Source organism: Charadrius vociferus, unplaced genomic scaffold (assembly GCF_000708025.1).
Source record: "Charadrius vociferus isolate BGI_N301 unplaced genomic scaffold, ASM70802v2 scaffold109, whole genome shotgun sequence".
Taxonomy (NCBI): Eukaryota; Metazoa; Chordata; class Aves; order Charadriiformes; family Charadriidae; genus Charadrius; species Charadrius vociferus.
The window spans coordinates 2,908,553-2,924,992 of NW_009650060.1; the positions used below are offsets into that span (position 1 = coordinate 2,908,553).

Sequence of the window (16,440 nt, forward strand, 5' to 3'; positions counted from 1 at the left end):
AATTATTTGGTGGTGAAACTGTGGTGGAAAAACCTTAGGAGCAGCCACAATAATGACTGAAGTGCAGCTTGGTAAACATTAAGTGTACTGTGTTAGTATAAAGGTACCAGTAGTAAGCGTTTACATACGTTTATATTCCTTTCTGTCCCTCTGTTATGGTGATCTGACAGAAATTATTCCTATAGCATCTCACTGTCATAACCAAAGACTTAGGAGCATTTTATAACTCTTGGATTAAGTGTACAATTTGAGCCATGACTTCATGCTGGGACAAGAACTTGATGCACTCCTTGAAAAACAAGCCAAGCACATGGATGGGGAAGGAGGGAACCTCTTTCCACCCAGTACATCCATTGCTACAGACTGTTAGGGCAATGGGATGGGGAAGTGCACTGTGGAGGGCAATTTAGACACAAGCAGAAGTGTCCAGTTCACAAAGAACTCGCAGAGCTCCCTCGTGCACGAGCTCCAGAAACTCTACGTCATGCTTTTAGCGCCACAGGGATGCAATTTGATTTCTCAAATGTTGTCCAAAGAATTATTATTGCAATTACAGTTGTATAAACGTCACAAAAGTTTACCTGACTACATTCAATTATCCATTCAAGTAATTCAAAGGCAGCTGAAGGCTTCAGTTTAGACACATTGTGGGTTTGTTGCGTGCTATACAATCTATGCCATGACTTAAATGAACGACTCTGAGTGACTTCCAGGAGAGTTGGACTGGGTCCACTGTCAATGCTTATGAAGCAGTAAATAGCTCCTATAGCTGCAATGGTATTTATATGGATATGTTAATACAGTCTTATTTATCAGATACAGCTGATTAGTCTGGGTACAGCCATTCTGATGCGTTATTTTGCATCAAGCGCTCTTTCCTTCCTTCATCACCTCTCCTTCTAAGCTCCACCTGTTGAAGGAAACTATGGAAGGCGATTCTCATAAAATATCCTATCTCCTCTGTCTCTCCTATGAAGATGTCCAAATGGAGCTAGTACTTAATGTTAAAAGAGATTATCTATTTTTTATGTTGTCTTTAGTTCTAATCAATCTTAGCAACAGCTTCTGCGCAGTGTACTTAGGATTTATGTACCTGATTAGAAAATAAGATGAGACAGACCCATTCAAAATCTTATTGGTTTATGGCCAACTTCACTAAGTTTTTCAAGATGAAAGATAAAGTCAGCTATGTATTCTAGCAGAGAAGAGCAGTTGGAGTTTAAATTCTTACTGTGATTTAATCTTCATACCTTTCTATGGTTTTTATTCTGAAGAGAAATAAAATGCAGATATATACAAGCTAAAAATTCTTGGTTCTTTAACCATTTGTTCCTCTGTACAGGAAGCATTAGACTGAAAAAATACTGATGCTTGTATCACAGAACTTAAAAATAATCCTTTTATTTAGTTGAAGTGTTTTATACATTCCTTTTTACCTTTTCTTTTTTTCATTGTAGAAAAGAATGTTTATTATGATAAGCTTATAGATTAGTTTCCATAGAAAAATGAATTGATAAAAATCATGCTTAAAACAAAATGCAGTGCCTTCAAAGGAAGCAGAAGAAGCCATCACTTTTAAAGATGGCAGATGTTGGCTTGTGTGAAGATAACTCCAGAAACATATATATAAAGTATGCAGCTAGTGTTTTCTTTATTTTATACATCACATTAGAATAAAATATAGAAGAATGAGACAAGCTTATGGAGTGAGAAAACAAAGGACAAGCAGAGGAGGATCGTCTCCCAGGTCCGTGTTTTGGAAATCAAAGGGGCTGCAGCCGGGAGGAGTTTTACCTGGCTGATGCCGAGGGCAAAGGCCAGCAAAGTCATTCAAGTTATTCTACTCATGGCCTCACTTAGATGGAGGAAGGACTTTTTGTACAGAGAATTAAAGTCCCAAATTGTTCAACGCACTGCAATGCGCTGATTGCCAACCTGTTTAGAGTGAAAGTTGTGCTTACAGTAAAGTTCTTAAGGGAGGGGAACTAACTTCATTTTTACAGGTTTTCAGTAGAATCCCCGTTTTCCACATGAAGTATTCACCTAGCCACAGTCAGCCTTGTAAAAGTTGGTGATTAGTCACAGAAGAGGTGATTTGAGCACTGATTTTGCTTTGAAGAATATCATGCTGTAAAGCATCCGGTTAGAACCAAAACATATTTATTAAGGCCTGGAGGCAGGGATTTTTTCCCATTTGCTTTTTATCAAATGTTTATCCTTTTTATCCATGCCCGTTGCCATAGCAGCAGCTGGGAGACAGCTACCCGCTTTTCACACGAATTCTTATGCACTTCCAGCTAATAACTGCGACAGCGTTCCCTTGCTTACGGTGCCGGGGAAACGCTTCCCCGTGTGTTGATTTTTCCCTCCTCCAAGGCCAGCCACCGCGTTGCCCTAATTAAGGAATGCTGTTGTACGAGTACCAACAAAGAGCCGTCACCAGTGGATGCTCAGGGTCTCTAAATCCTCTTTTTTTATTGTTTGTTGCTGTCCAGGCGCTACGATAACTATAAAATCGGCACATTCCTTTTGTGCCAGAGCGCGTCGCGGGCATTCGAGGTGCATGTTCGGCAGTGGGACTGCGGAGGCCACCGCTCCGCCACCGCCTGCAACTGCGGCGTAGCTGCGCGAGAAGGGGGTGACACCGTGGTGCTGGACACCTGCAATGGCCATTTTCGACAGAGCAGACCCCAGCTAGCCGTCAAAAGCACTGAGGCATCGCCACATGTCAAAATCCTAAAGTCCTACGGAGGGAGAAAAATAACAGTACGAGGATATTTGAGGACTCTTGTTGTTGTTGTTCTTAAAAAATGCGAGTTTAATATGTCTGAATTATTAATGAAGTTGCTACAAAAATATCTATCTGAAGCCATAAGAGCGCCTGCAGCAAAATGTACCGAAAAACGAGATGCAGGGAAGAAGCTGGTTAACGTGTTAGTTTAACAAAATGTAAAACAAAACAAAACAAATATCTCTGGAAATTTCTTGGAGACATAGCGGAGTGCCAATATTGTCACTTACTCTCCACAGTACAGCAATCCTCTCTCAGTTTGTTTATACCAGGCAGTACCCAACCACATCACATAAAGCAAATTTCTTTGCAGAGCTTACGATATAAATATTCAAGGAAACATCACAGGTAGCAGAATAATGTCGTTTTAGAGTGGAATACTAAGGCAGTATGAGTCAGATCCTGATAGCCCCCAAAAGCCATGAAAATGGGCTGCAAATGTGCAACATTTGGTATAATTTAAAGTATTTGCCTAGAAAATATATTGCCATGACATACTTTGCGTTAAGTATCACTTATCCACACTAATCCAGTGAAATCACTGGAAGAATAAGAGCAGGCTGCACCAGGGGCTTTGGTGAGGAGAAGAGCCACAAATTACAGCCAAGAAGATAATTTTATCCTAGAGTTGTATAATCGAGATTTGTTGCCAGGAAATGTTTTGGGTGAAGACAGGTCCACAATAGAGCCAGAATGACGCAGGGAGTGCCTGTGCTTGGCTCTCCTCACGATCTCACTTGGAATAGATCTTGGTAAGTTAGTAATTGAAAGTCTGTTAATTATAGAATAGAGGAAAAGCAGGAAGCAAGCTGTCATTTCATTTTGCAACTGAATGCAATATAATTACTGTTTTATGACTAGAATAATCTTAGCAAGGAATCCCTGTTCTCATTTATGCCTCGTGTAAGTCTCAGTGAAACAAATCAGGACACCCTCGGGACACGAACGTGAGTCCTGCCCTCATCTGAACGGGAACCTGCGGGAACTGCACAGCAGTGAATATGGTCCCTGATCAGGCCACACTGCACAGTGCATCCCGATTTCCTCAGCAGTTGTCCATCACCAACCTTGGGCAGGGTAGGAGCCGGCTCCCCCATGGCTCCTGTGCCATTCAAAGCCGATGCTTTGAATGGGGCGAAGTCATTCTCTTTTCCGTGCAAGGTAGCAGCTTCCAGCAGCCAGTCGCTATATATCTGTGTAAACTGAGGTCTCAAAAAAATCTTCTTCAAAGCCTCAACCACCAGCATTACCTCCAGGTGGGTTACAGAAAACCTGGGCAGTTGTTAGGTCCTCAGTGGCAGATGTGGTGCCTTGCCCAGGGCAGCAGGAGATAAAAGGGTTACAGCCCTCCGAATTTCTGAAATAAATCCACACCTGGAAATATTTATCCAGACAGCACTGGAGACTGAGGCAGCTCGTGCAGTCCTGACTGCAAGGATTTTATACGCAGCCTTGTAGGAAATGCTTCTCCCTGTAGTAAAACATGTAATTAGAGGGCACGTGTTTACCTGAAGAAGGAAATCAAATCCTAGCCGACCCTGTGTCACCTGCAGTTCTCCTGCTCTACCTACAAAACAACTAAGAAAAAATTTAGCTCATTGGGCCATTTGAGCTTTCTGTTAGGGAATCTTTTTTTTTTAAATTTATCTTGGGAAGTAAGACGTACAACCAACGTGGAGGTACAGCCAAGATCTTCTGATGTATTCAAAGAACTGGTTTTATGTGATGACTTCCATTATTTCAGTTTTAAACTGAAAGAGGGTAGATTTAGATTAGATATTAGGAAAAAATTCTTGACCCTGAGAGTGGTTAGACACTGGCCCAGGTTGCCCAGAGAAGCTGTGGCTGCCCCATCCCTGGAGGTGTTCAAGGCCAGGCTGGACAGGACTTTGAGCAACCTGGGCTGGTGGGAGGTGTCCCTGCCCATGGCAGGGGGCGGTGGAACTAGATGATCTTTAAGGTCCCTTCCAACTCTAACCATTCTATGATTCTGTGATTCACCAAGGCCAATAATTTTTAAAAAAGGATGCTCCAATTGCCCTGATGAAAACACAGAGGGTCTGTGTTCAAAACATAGTGTCCCTGGCTGTTATTGCAATCAGTGACACTTTGCGGCTCTGACCAGCTGGACGAGGAGATCACTCATGGAGAGCTCCTCAAAAAGTACTCTCATGCCTGAAATGATGTCTGAGAAGCTAAAATGGGCAAGGTTATTATTTAGTGCAGCCAAAATGTAATCTCTGGATTCCAGCACAGAAATACAAATATAAACTAGGTGGTTTATAACAGATATGAATAGATTTGGTGGGGAGGAACTTATAAGGGACAAAAAAATCCTCACTGAAAGAACCGAAAGCAACGGACATTATTTGGCTGAATAAATTATAGTTGGGCAGGGGTGACTTAAAAAAAAAGAAAATAATTACTTTGAAATTATTGTAATGAGATGTTTCCAACTATTTAATGTACTTTTTAAGATTAACTGAAAACATTTAATTTTGGATAAAAAAAGAAAAAAATTAAGCTTACTTATCAGGATGGAGTGCTCCTGCTCCCACTCCTGGCACAGGTCAGTTTCAGAATAATTTTCTTTTTACCTGTAAAAATAAAGGAAACAGAAAAAATATATTTCAGTTGAACAGATTTTTTCTTTTGTTTTTTTTTTTATTATTTGGTTGGGACACCAATCTGAAAAATACATTATCCACACAGTTACTTCTTTGTCTTAACCTCAAGATTTTTTTTCTTTTAAAGGTCAGTGTAAGCCTACCACAAGTTCTTTAATGAGAAAATTGCTTTATCCACTTTAAAACACAATCATTTTCTGGGTAATCTGGCCTTGGAAAATGAAACGATTTTTCAGAGAGAAGAAAGCTGTTTTTCAGACTTGGCAGTTTATCTAAAAGAAATGATTTCCCAGGCAAAGACACAAGGGTGGCCTTATTGTCATGGAAGTCGCTTCAAAAATTAGCTGGTAACTTACCAGTGGGAAAACTTCAATGGATGTAATTATTAATTTAGAAAGAAAGTACTTGTGCAGTTTTATATGTATGTAATGCTATCAGATATTACTACCATAGAATCTGAAAGCAAGCTAAATAATAGCACAAATAAATATTTACAGTGTATATAAGTGATCTTGAATTACCTTCACCATCTCCAATGTCCTCCTTTGACATTTTGGTTTATAGAAAGGGACATTTTTTATTGCATCAAAAGCTTGGTAACAGCTTCAATTCACCGGGGTTTTTTTCTGCCTCTTCAGATCCTGTTCCCTTCGGGAGCGTTTGTGCGAGCCGACATGAGCGAGTGGGGAATGGGTTTGACGGTGAGGACACCGGGCAGCGACTTCAACAGCACCAGAGGTTTGTGTGGCCTCTTTGATGGGATCGGGCGCAATGACCTGAGCAATATGGCCGAGGAAGACTTCATCGAGGAGTGGAGGTACAAAGCAAGAGAGGATCCCGGCCCGGGAGATGCTCTGTAGCACTGTTTCAAGGGGTGTTGATAGGTTTATTTCATTACATACTCCCCTCATGACCTGATAGAGATATCTGCTTCATCTAGTCAGGGAAGCAGGGAGACCACGACCACCAGCACATCACGGGCGCTTAATTTTCAGCCAGCACAATACACATAAGCAGTTACTGAGAGAGAAGTTTTATACTCGCAAGTGATGTCATGTTAACAGCTGTGTTAAGATCCCACTCAGCTGTTAAAAAAAATGCAGTTCTCACCCACACTAGAAAATGCAGATAACTGACAATAGGGATTAATTAAGGGTTTGGTATTTCCCTTGTTCTTTTATTCCTGAACACTAATTACAATGTGTGAGTATAGATTAAATGTTACATTTTGACAAAGTGTGGTAATATATGTACCATGCTAAAACTTAATATCTGCTCTACTAACGATGACAGTGAGCTCTAAAAACTTCCATTTTCTGAGACAGATGGTCTGGAACCAGGAGTATGGTGCTTTGACATATCTCTGTCCCTCTCCCTGTCCCTCTCCTTGTCCTCATCCTTCTCCTCATCCCTATCCTTATCCTTATCCTTATCCCTATCCCTATCCCTGTCCCTATCCCTATCCCTATCCCTACCGATCGGTATCCCACATTTTCATTCCTGTTGCTGAACTCTAAACATGCCTAATAGGTGTTCCCAAAACCAAACTGGGTTTGGCTGACTGTGCAGTTTTGTTTGTGAAGTATGTTTTGCAAATAAAGAAAAATAAGGCAAAGAGCCTTAACATACTGCTTAATCTGTGCATGGGAACTTAGCACAATCCTGTAGGAACAAGAAACTTTAGACCCGTTACATTTCAGAAGAAAACCAAACACCTCTACCATATTCTGGTTATATTCAATGGGCTTAGAGAATCGCTATTTAATGGAAATTTTGATCCGTCATTACAAATGGCACTATTTAGAAGCAAAAGCCACCTTTAACATCTTAATAATGCAATAATCAGCCAGAGCTTGCTTCTGGGAAGGTAAACAGAGAAACATGTTGGTGCAAGAGTGACCAACTGCTAACTATCCAAAGAGGGGCTAACAAGATCCTTCGGAGGACCTGTTCAAAGCAAGTTTGCTGAGAGATCAGAAGCCAAAGCACAATAGATAGGAATTCACTTATAAAGCAGCAAGGAGTTTCCTAGCGCTCAGCATGTATGCTGGAGATACTTCAGGGAAGGCAGGGGAAGCTCCTGCTAAGCGAGAAGGGCAAGAGGGGTGATGAGTTTCACCTTGCAGTACTCCCAAGGATGGATTCTCAAGGACCTTCAGAACCTGGTTAAAAAAACAAGTAAGCCACTGGAAAGGGTAAGGCCACCTCCAGAGGAGACTGGATTGGCCTCTAATCCACCCACGGAGAAATAGCGCAGTAAAATAGAAAACCTGGAGGGTGTTTTTTCTGCTTGCTGTTTTTAATTTCATTTTAAACACTGAGAGCACGTTAGGTTTCCTCCAGCACCTGAAGCTAGTCTGAGCACTCACCATCTGGCAGTCCTGTTCTTTCCCTGGCTCCCACCTCTCTCAAGCAGCTGCGGGGCCCTGAATGGCACAGATCTGTTTTAAACATCAGCTTTCCAGTGCAACTTTTAAACAATAAAACAACATCAGAGCTTCCCAGCCCTTAAATAACATATGGACAAGGAAGAGCTGAATTTTAGAACATGTATTTTAAGTAGGTAAAATACATTTTTCAAACCATTTTTCAAGGCTTTTGAGAAACCAGCAGCAAAGTTATTAATTTTGAACTCTGTCTCTATAATAGCATACAACTCAGTTTGAAAAACTTGTGCTCAGCTCTTCCTTGATTATAATGGGCAGCTAAGAGGAATGATAGTCTAGTCATCTTATGCAGGGCACAGAAGGCACATACTAGCTCACTGAGATGCTGTCAGTTTGTGTATGCCTGTGAGGAAGGATGGGGTTTTCAGTGCCTCCATCTCTTTCACACCATACGCCCCCGTCCTGTTGACCACAGCTGACCACAGGAAGGCATTTGGTTTCATGTAGGAACAGCAATGGACTTTTTTCCCATAAAATATCGAGGCGAAAAGGTTTCATTTTACTGAAATTTTCATTTGTGTTTTAATTTCTGTCCCAGTTCTGTCCCAGTTGATGTGATTTTTATTGTGTATTAAATATGTGATATTCCCCTAGATCCTCTAGTTTATGTAGTGTTCCCTCAAAGATAAAGCTAGTTCTGCTGCCTTAATTTAAGTTTACGGTTAGCTCATGCCACGAGTCTGGGCAGCTTCAGCTGCAGGTAACGCCACCAGGCAGAGCTGGAGGAACACCGCACTAATGCACTAAACTGCATTGTCCAAAGGACCAGAGGTCATTTCAGTACTCCCTCAATCACCAAATATGTTTTCTTGTCCTAGACTAGGAAAGTGCAGAATAGTTGTGTACTTCTGCAACCACAAAAGTACTCTGTTCTGCTCTGCCTGTACATTGGGTTAAGTGGTTTCATAAATGTCTGGGCTCTTGTTTCGGAAAGACAAATTAGTTCATTTTGCCTGTGTCACCATGACGTTTTATTTAAAAGTAGTATTGTATCAATGATCAAAATAATAATGTCGTATATGCCATTTTCAATATATATTGGAAAAATCAGATAAAGGCAATTATGCTTCCTAACACAGAATCTAGCGTCTGGCTCCAAAATGTTGGCAAATGCTTTTGCTTTCCTGAAATCCCTACATTCTGGCTGCAAGACAAAATTAATGCCAAAATAATTTAATTTTTTTGTGATATTTCAAATTTGTCTGGAAATAAAGTGCTGCCGACTACTGGGATAAGAAGCATATCTTTTTCTATGAAGCTCCAGGATTCCTCTTGTACTGCACAACTAAGATCAATAAGAGATCTTGTGCTCATGAAATTTCCAGATAAACTTTAATCATGGCTGTTTATTCAAACTGAACTCTCTAGAAGTTCATCCATCATTAAAGCTGGACTAAATTAAAAAGGGGGGGGAAAAAATCACCTTACCTTATGTGATAACCTAGCCCTATGATCAATAGAAAACTGCTTTGTGTCAAAAGAAAAACTCAAAGACAGCCCCTTTAGAAGACAAGAATGAAATGAAGTATGCAGAAAAAAAAAAAAAATAAAGGAAAAAGACAAACATTTAAAAGAAAAAACATAGTGATCAAAGTCTTAAAGAAAACACCTGGTAAGGGGAGGACAGTCACAATAAAGCATTTGAAACAAATACTTCTTTCTTGTCATCCTCCAAGCTGTATCTGAGTCACACTGGGGACAAATCCAAGGCCTTATTTCATGTGCGATACGCAAAGGGTAACCTGCACCTTAGAGAAAGTTCTGCAAAGAGAAGTCAAGCAGTTAGGCAACGCTCCAGCAAAGCACTTAAGCATCTGTTACTAAAACATCCTGATGTAGTGCTAAAAATTGTACAGGACAACTCAAGAAGGGCAGAGCCAAAGTGACAAAAGAAAACAGAGATTAAACTTAAGCATTTTCTTAAGTGCTTTGGCAGAGTGGGAATTTATACATTCCCCAGCCTCAGGGAAAGAAAGTTTACTTGGTATTGTAGACTAATTTGTTGAAAGTTTCCTCCCTCTAATCTCTTTCTATTTTTAAATCAGAATAGCTCCAGGGAAGAGTTTATTTGACAAGACTCCAGCACCTTCTGAGGGGATGCAAAGGAAAAACTACTGCAGATGTCAGAAGGAGAGCCCTAAGTCTGTGCCTGTGGTAAACAGGCTGAACGCCTTCCAGGCTCCTTTCCCTCCGTCCTCTGGTTGCCATTACGATCATGTGGATTACAGCTCTGCAATCCCATATCTAGATGTTACATCAGAGTTTGTCTCTCACTCAGGAATAAAGTCTACTTTAAGAAAAGATGAGAAACTGTTGACCAACTCTTTTGATCAAAGATATCTGCCTAAATCAGTCCAAAAGCGAGGTAGCCCCGAGAACCGATTAAAACCCTTTGCACACAATGTTTACATGAAAAAGAACAATTCCATTAACTCTACCAAACAAAAAGAAGACCTACGGAGAGCAAAAAGGCGAGACGACTATTATGAGTACTCATCCTTTCACCCCTTGCACGGCCCAAGCCAGAGAGACTCAGACAGCTTCGCATATTTCTTCCCAGAGGATTACTTTGAAGGGATTCGGACAAAACTTCCACTGACGTGGCCCACTCCCAATGGCCTAACTGCCACCAAAGCTCGGGAGATTTGCTACCAAATTCTTGCAAATTCCACCATTGGCTTAGTGTGTAAAGGTCTCCTTGGAAAATGGATGGATGAGGCAATTGATATATGCCTTTTGGATCTGCAGCTCAAAGATGACGTGGCTTGGGTGAGGGCACTGATAGCCCTTTTGGAAAATGAGTGCGAAAGAAGAGTGCTAGGAAACAGGAACAGAATGTTTCGTGTAGGAAACCACCCATCTGCTACCCAGGAGGAAATCCTCACCGTCCTCTGGTGTCCCGCTTTCTGTAACGGCAATGGACAATGCACTGAACTGGGCTGCCAGTGCTTTGAAGAACACAGCTCCTATGATTGTAGCATTGCCAAAAGTAAGTAAAAAATTCTGTTTGTTCCTACCCTACCCATCTTTCCATAGTATTAGAGTTATTAGGTAGAACATCTGCACAGAGCTGTTTGCTCTTCAAACAGTGCTACCAGTAAGATATTTGATGAATTAGTAATCAGTTTTTGACCTTGAAGAACCGATCAAAATATCTGGTTGGCTGGTCCTTCACTTTTTCGCCTCAGTAACTTTTTAAAAATGGATTTTACAAGCCCCTTAGCAAATTGGTTTTGCAGAAGTGATTTTCTTTACATCTGATCTATCACCAGCATGCTGACAAGCAAGCTTCTGACAAAAAAGAGGGTCCTGCTCACCTTGTGGTCAATATTCATGGTAACACTGTGTAGATACTTCTTGGGTTTTTTTTCCTGATCAACAGAGAAGAACATTTGAAAATTAATTTCAAACACTGTACTGGTAACAAAAAAAAAAATAAATTAAAAGTAACAAAATGAACAGGTAACATTTTCAAAGCCATAAAAGAGCTACAGGACATATTTGAACCTGCAGACCTGGTTCTGCAAATATTTATGAATTACATTTACACAGGACATGATCCCACTAGGTTTGTTTCTTCTTTACAATTCAGCCCCTCAATGGATAAATCCACGTCCAATGTAAGTGCTTGAAACTAAGCACAGACATAAATGTTAGCATTAATTTCAAAATGTAAGCCCTGTCTCAGCAAACCACATAAGCTTATGCTTGAAGTTACAAAAAGGTACTTAAGGCTCAGCCGTACAGTTGAGTTCCTGCAGCTTAAGAAGTAACTATATTTCAGCTAAGCTGAAATGACAAGGTACACTCTCTTAACCCATCCCAAATGTGGGGAAAGCCTTTTGCTACGATGCTGAGGCTAATGAACATTATTCTGTATTTAGGACAGGTAAAGCTCGTATCTAGGGTCAGTCACCATGGCTTAGCTGGGACATCCGAATCTCCGTCCAGCCCTGGGAGATCAGCTGCACATCTGATACCCCAACCCATTTTCTAGCCAGGTTGGGATTACCCATGTGCTTCTCGATAAACATATCTTCAGTGCGCTGATCTATAAAGTGGTAAAATATATCCTGATATTTGGTTTTTCTGTTAATGGCAGGCTAAAAGTTCCAGGATCAGTTCCTAAATTTGGAGGAATTCATTCTCTTCCACACAGAGAACTGACACCGGGGACTGAAAAGCGAGTTGAGCAATTTTGCAGTAATTGTCCAATTCAATGTTTAACTTCATTTCTCTGTGATACAGTCAGGATAGGGGGGTTGCTTAACCAGATTTTTAAATTTTATTTTACTTTGCTATGGTTGAAATCCCTCAAATTAGAGGAAAATAACCTCAATATGACCTTTCAAGTAAAAGCTAATGGCACCTTGTCTTCTTGCTGCGACATCAAATACAAACAAGGACTGAGTACAGAGCATGGCCTGAGATTGCACAGGGAGGTGAGAAGTGGAAAACAAACATACATCAGTGGTGACAAACACACCATAAGCCATCACTGCTCCCCAGTCTGGCTGCTTCGTCCGTCTCTCACTGCCTTTGCATCACTTTTCTCCACTTGAGGAAAATGTGGTAGTTGGTCTTTGCTTCAAATCACTTCTGAGAGTCTGGTTTATTAGAGTTCAAAGTACATCACATTATTCCCTCCCGTTTTCCAAAGAGTCAGTAGTGCCCTCATTCCCACCAGCCCTGCTCACCTGGAAACCAGCTCCACTGGCCCAGGGCTCCCACGTGGTCTCCACGGAGTGAGAGTTTCTCCACGGAGCCTGACTTTATAGCAGGAGAATCCTTGTAATTAGCATGGTCCCTGGGGGAAGCAAGCTTGGTGTCAGGCCCCTAAAAGAGCTGTACTGTTGCAATTAGGAAAGTACAATTTTCCCTTAATGTTTATACTGCTCCCTTTGCTGGGGGTGGGTTTGTTAGTATCATGACGAAGTTCACATTGACAGCTTCAGCATTGTTCTGAAGGCCCCTTTCCAAAATTCCCATGCATTTTTCCCAATATTTCAAGGCAATACTTGATTTAAAAAGTGAATGGCCCTTGTGTGCTCTATCACAGTGTATACAACCCACTTTAGCTTAGCTGCAGCTAAGGATGATTTTAACTGGAAAATATTTTCTGTGGGTGCAATCTTTAAGTACAAATATTATTTTATATTTAAGAAAACCTACAGAACACATTAATAACAACTACTCAAGGAGAAGAATGCTTTCTAGCTAAGTAAAGCGGGCGCAGAAGAGAAAGCATTAAATAAAAATGTAGTAGAAATTGCCATTTTGAGCCACCAGTATTTATTTTTCTCTTGAGGAAAAGGTAGCGGCATAAGTCTCAGATGCGCAGGGTATGTCTTCCCAAGGGTGCACCTGACCTAGGGAACATTTAACATTCATTTTTCTTTTTCCACCATACTAGTGAGATTATATGCTGCCCTCTCGTCTACTGCTGCCCATCTCCAGAGGTGTAAGACAACAGTCACTCATGATATATTCCACACCATGAACACAGACTGGGAACTTACACATTTGCACAGAAGAAAAAGAAAATAAATAAAAAAAAATCAAAATGGCACAACAGACTGTTATAAAGGCTAGTGGAATTAACTTTAATCACTAAAATCTTCTCTGCAAAATGCAGATTTATTTTTTGTAGTCTATCCACCAGGTTGTACAGGGTAAAACCCTGAACATGCAGCACGATTCACAGGGACAGACCACTCAGCCCATGGAAACGGCTGAGCTATTTTATGCATGACAATTAGGTTCTTAATGACAAACTGCTGTTTCCCAAAAATCTTTGTAGACAACAAAACCACTTAGCAATTCATTGTGTGTTCCACATCCTAAAAAAAAACCCCAAAAAATATTCAAAATATTTTACAATCTGTTTTTCATTAAAGTGTGGGGGGGAGCGGAGCCGCTGCTTAAGCAAATATAACCAAAAACATTTCACCCACAGACTAATGAAAAAAAAATCCATTAACATTTTTGAGAGTTTTCTTATTAAAGAAAGGATCCTCTTTAAAAAAAAAATCGGGGGGGAAGGGGGGGAGGGGTGGCTGGATTTAGTTTGGTTTGTTGTTTTTTTTCCCCCAAAATGAAGACACTAAAAATAAAGAGGATCCGTTTCCTGACCAAATTTACCTAAGACATCACAGTATTTACAAATGGGAACAACGGTGATCAGGAGAGTTGCAAATTCCTTCTGTAACATGGGTTCCTCAAATGCAAACCACTTTGGAAAATATACATTTGAACCCATAAATGGCTATTGCTTGACTTTTCCCAAATCATGTTGCCAGAAGAGCCCTCAGCTCCTCCATGCGATGGGTGAGTGGGAAGGGAGTATGAATTTGCCCTGATGTCAGTGGTAACAGTTTGAAGATTGTCTTCACATCAGTCCCTCGAAAAAGAATGACTTCCTCTAGTTTGGGGAACATGACATTGAAAATTAGCTTCTCAGTGTGTTCAGAGGATACTCAGCAGGTTTTTAGTGAAGACCAGTGATTAAAGCTATCTTTTCTTTTATTCCTAAGTATTTGACCTTATGTCTGTGTGACAATCTTTGAATGCTACTTCTGCGTACGCAGTATGTACCTGCAACCTGGATGTCACTTCTTCACCAAAGTACGGATAGAGGCCCATAATTATTAAAAGCCACAGACTCCAGATTTGCCTGCAGCTTCTCATTTACTTCAGAAGTTTTATGCTTATCTTACAAGAGCCCAAAGTCAGAGCTTTGGACTTTAGTGCTTTCGGAAATCATTGGTCTGCAGGGCAATTGAGAACACAAGGATCTGAATCCAGTCCCCTGGAGCATCCTTCTCCAGCTTTAGCATCCCTTGGAGAAGTGTTTGAAACGGTATTATGTCCTTACAGGAGGATGAGTAATTTAATCAAGATAATTTGGTTGCAATTCTTGATATCAGACATAAAAGCACAATTGATAAAGAAGAAATTAAGAACAGGATTTGTCTTCTGGTACTCATTCCACCTCTCTCCCAGATATCCTCTATGAACTAACACTAGACTGGTGAAACACCAGTATGTGCTGGGAGGGCGATAGCTCAGGCAGCCACAGCAGTGAGCAGGACCAGGCCACTGGATTAGTCCATCCCTTCTGCTACTGGTGTGGAGGTAATGGTGTGAAGAGGCATTTGAAGTTCAAGCTGACTTTGAGCAAAATTGGGGAAAAAAAGTATTCCAGAAAAATTAAAATAAATCCAGGGTAACAACCCGCACACAATTTACAGAACCTTCTCCTTTGTCTTCAGCATAACTGTAGAGAAGCTAAGAGAAGACTTCATAAAAGAAGTTGCTTTCAGCATTGACTATGGAGAGGGAAAAGTACTGCCGCAGTGAAGCAATGGGGTGAACTGCAATGAGCTCCACATACCACAGACTATTTATCAATTAATTTATGAGTGATCTAGAATATTCTTTCTCGATAGACAAAACCACAGAAACCGCGCATTTATAAAAGTACTTGATCTTGGAAATACAATGTAAAGCTGATCTATATGTCCAGCCATTGGTCAGATCCCCTACAAGGAGAAATAAAATCTCAGTTCTGGCATGCCAATCACTCCAACATTATAATACTTAGAAAAGCTCAGCTAGTTAATTTGGAACAGACAAAGATAAGTATTAGTGTGAGAGTCACCTTTAGCTGTTCTTGATTTTTGAGTTTTATTCACAACATTTTTCAAAGGTATTTGCCTGGGTTTACATTTCACAGGCAGAAATGTTGTAGATAGACAGCACGTGATGTGATCCCTGTTTGCGGGGACGAGCGCTGCAGTACCACAAAATAACGATGCGCTTCTCAAAACGGCAGTTCAAAAGGCAGGAAGTCCTCAGAGCTGAAACCCTGTTGACGTCACTAAAGCCAGGATTTCACACCAGAAAAGGCTATTAGAGATGAAGAATTAAGATCAGCCTCCGAACTAAAGCTGCGTGTTCCAACGGGAACAGCTTAAGCCCCGTAACTGGCAGCTCCGGCATCTGACCCGGCGGGCAGTGCGCAGGCGACTGGCACTGAGCAAGCACAGGTGGGATAAGCCTTTGGGCTTTTGAACTAATAAGCAGACGTTCTGTAGGAAGGGAAGAAAAGGAGGAGAAATTAAGAACTGAATTAGGTTTCTGCAGGACATGCAAAACTGCTGTCTCTTTCTTTTAAAAAGACAGGACTGAAGAAAGAGAAGAATGTATGTTGATTTCGGAAATGCAGACTCTTAAATGCCACTGTTAGGAAAAAGTTATTTTCCAGAAGTTACTTGAGTAATGAAGGAGAAGGCACCTCCTTTTGCTGGCCATATATTTTCCCATTAGCTCCAAAACAAATCTCTGTCTAATTTCTCAGACTGGAATAATATATGTGAATTAGAACTCCCCCAAGATCAAGGAGGCCATCAACATAATTCAAATATCTTTTCCAAGGTCACCCAATCTCAGCTACACTGCCAAGACATAATATTGCATTCTACCACAGGTTTTGACCCCCCTACACACACAAAAAGATAGCAGTGCAGTATTCTTCGGGATCAGAATACCACCCATAACACATTTGGAATAATTT

At 40.9% G+C, this 16,440-nt stretch overlaps 1 protein-coding gene across 1 annotated transcript in view; it reads left to right on the plus strand.

Annotated features, from left to right (window-relative positions):
- Window positions 1–16,440, plus strand: part of LOC104292346 (von Willebrand factor D and EGF domain-containing protein-like) — a 116,398-nt gene that overhangs the window by 57,373 nt on the left and 42,585 nt on the right. Inside the window, exons 9-11 of the mRNA XM_009891710.1 lie at window positions 2,496–2,766; window positions 6,057–6,235; window positions 9,911–10,854. Of these exons, the coding sequence (XP_009890012.1) occupies window positions 2,496–2,766; window positions 6,057–6,235; window positions 9,911–10,854 (1,394 nt within the window). The remainder of the gene's footprint in view (window positions 1–2,495; window positions 2,767–6,056; window positions 6,236–9,910; window positions 10,855–16,440) is intronic.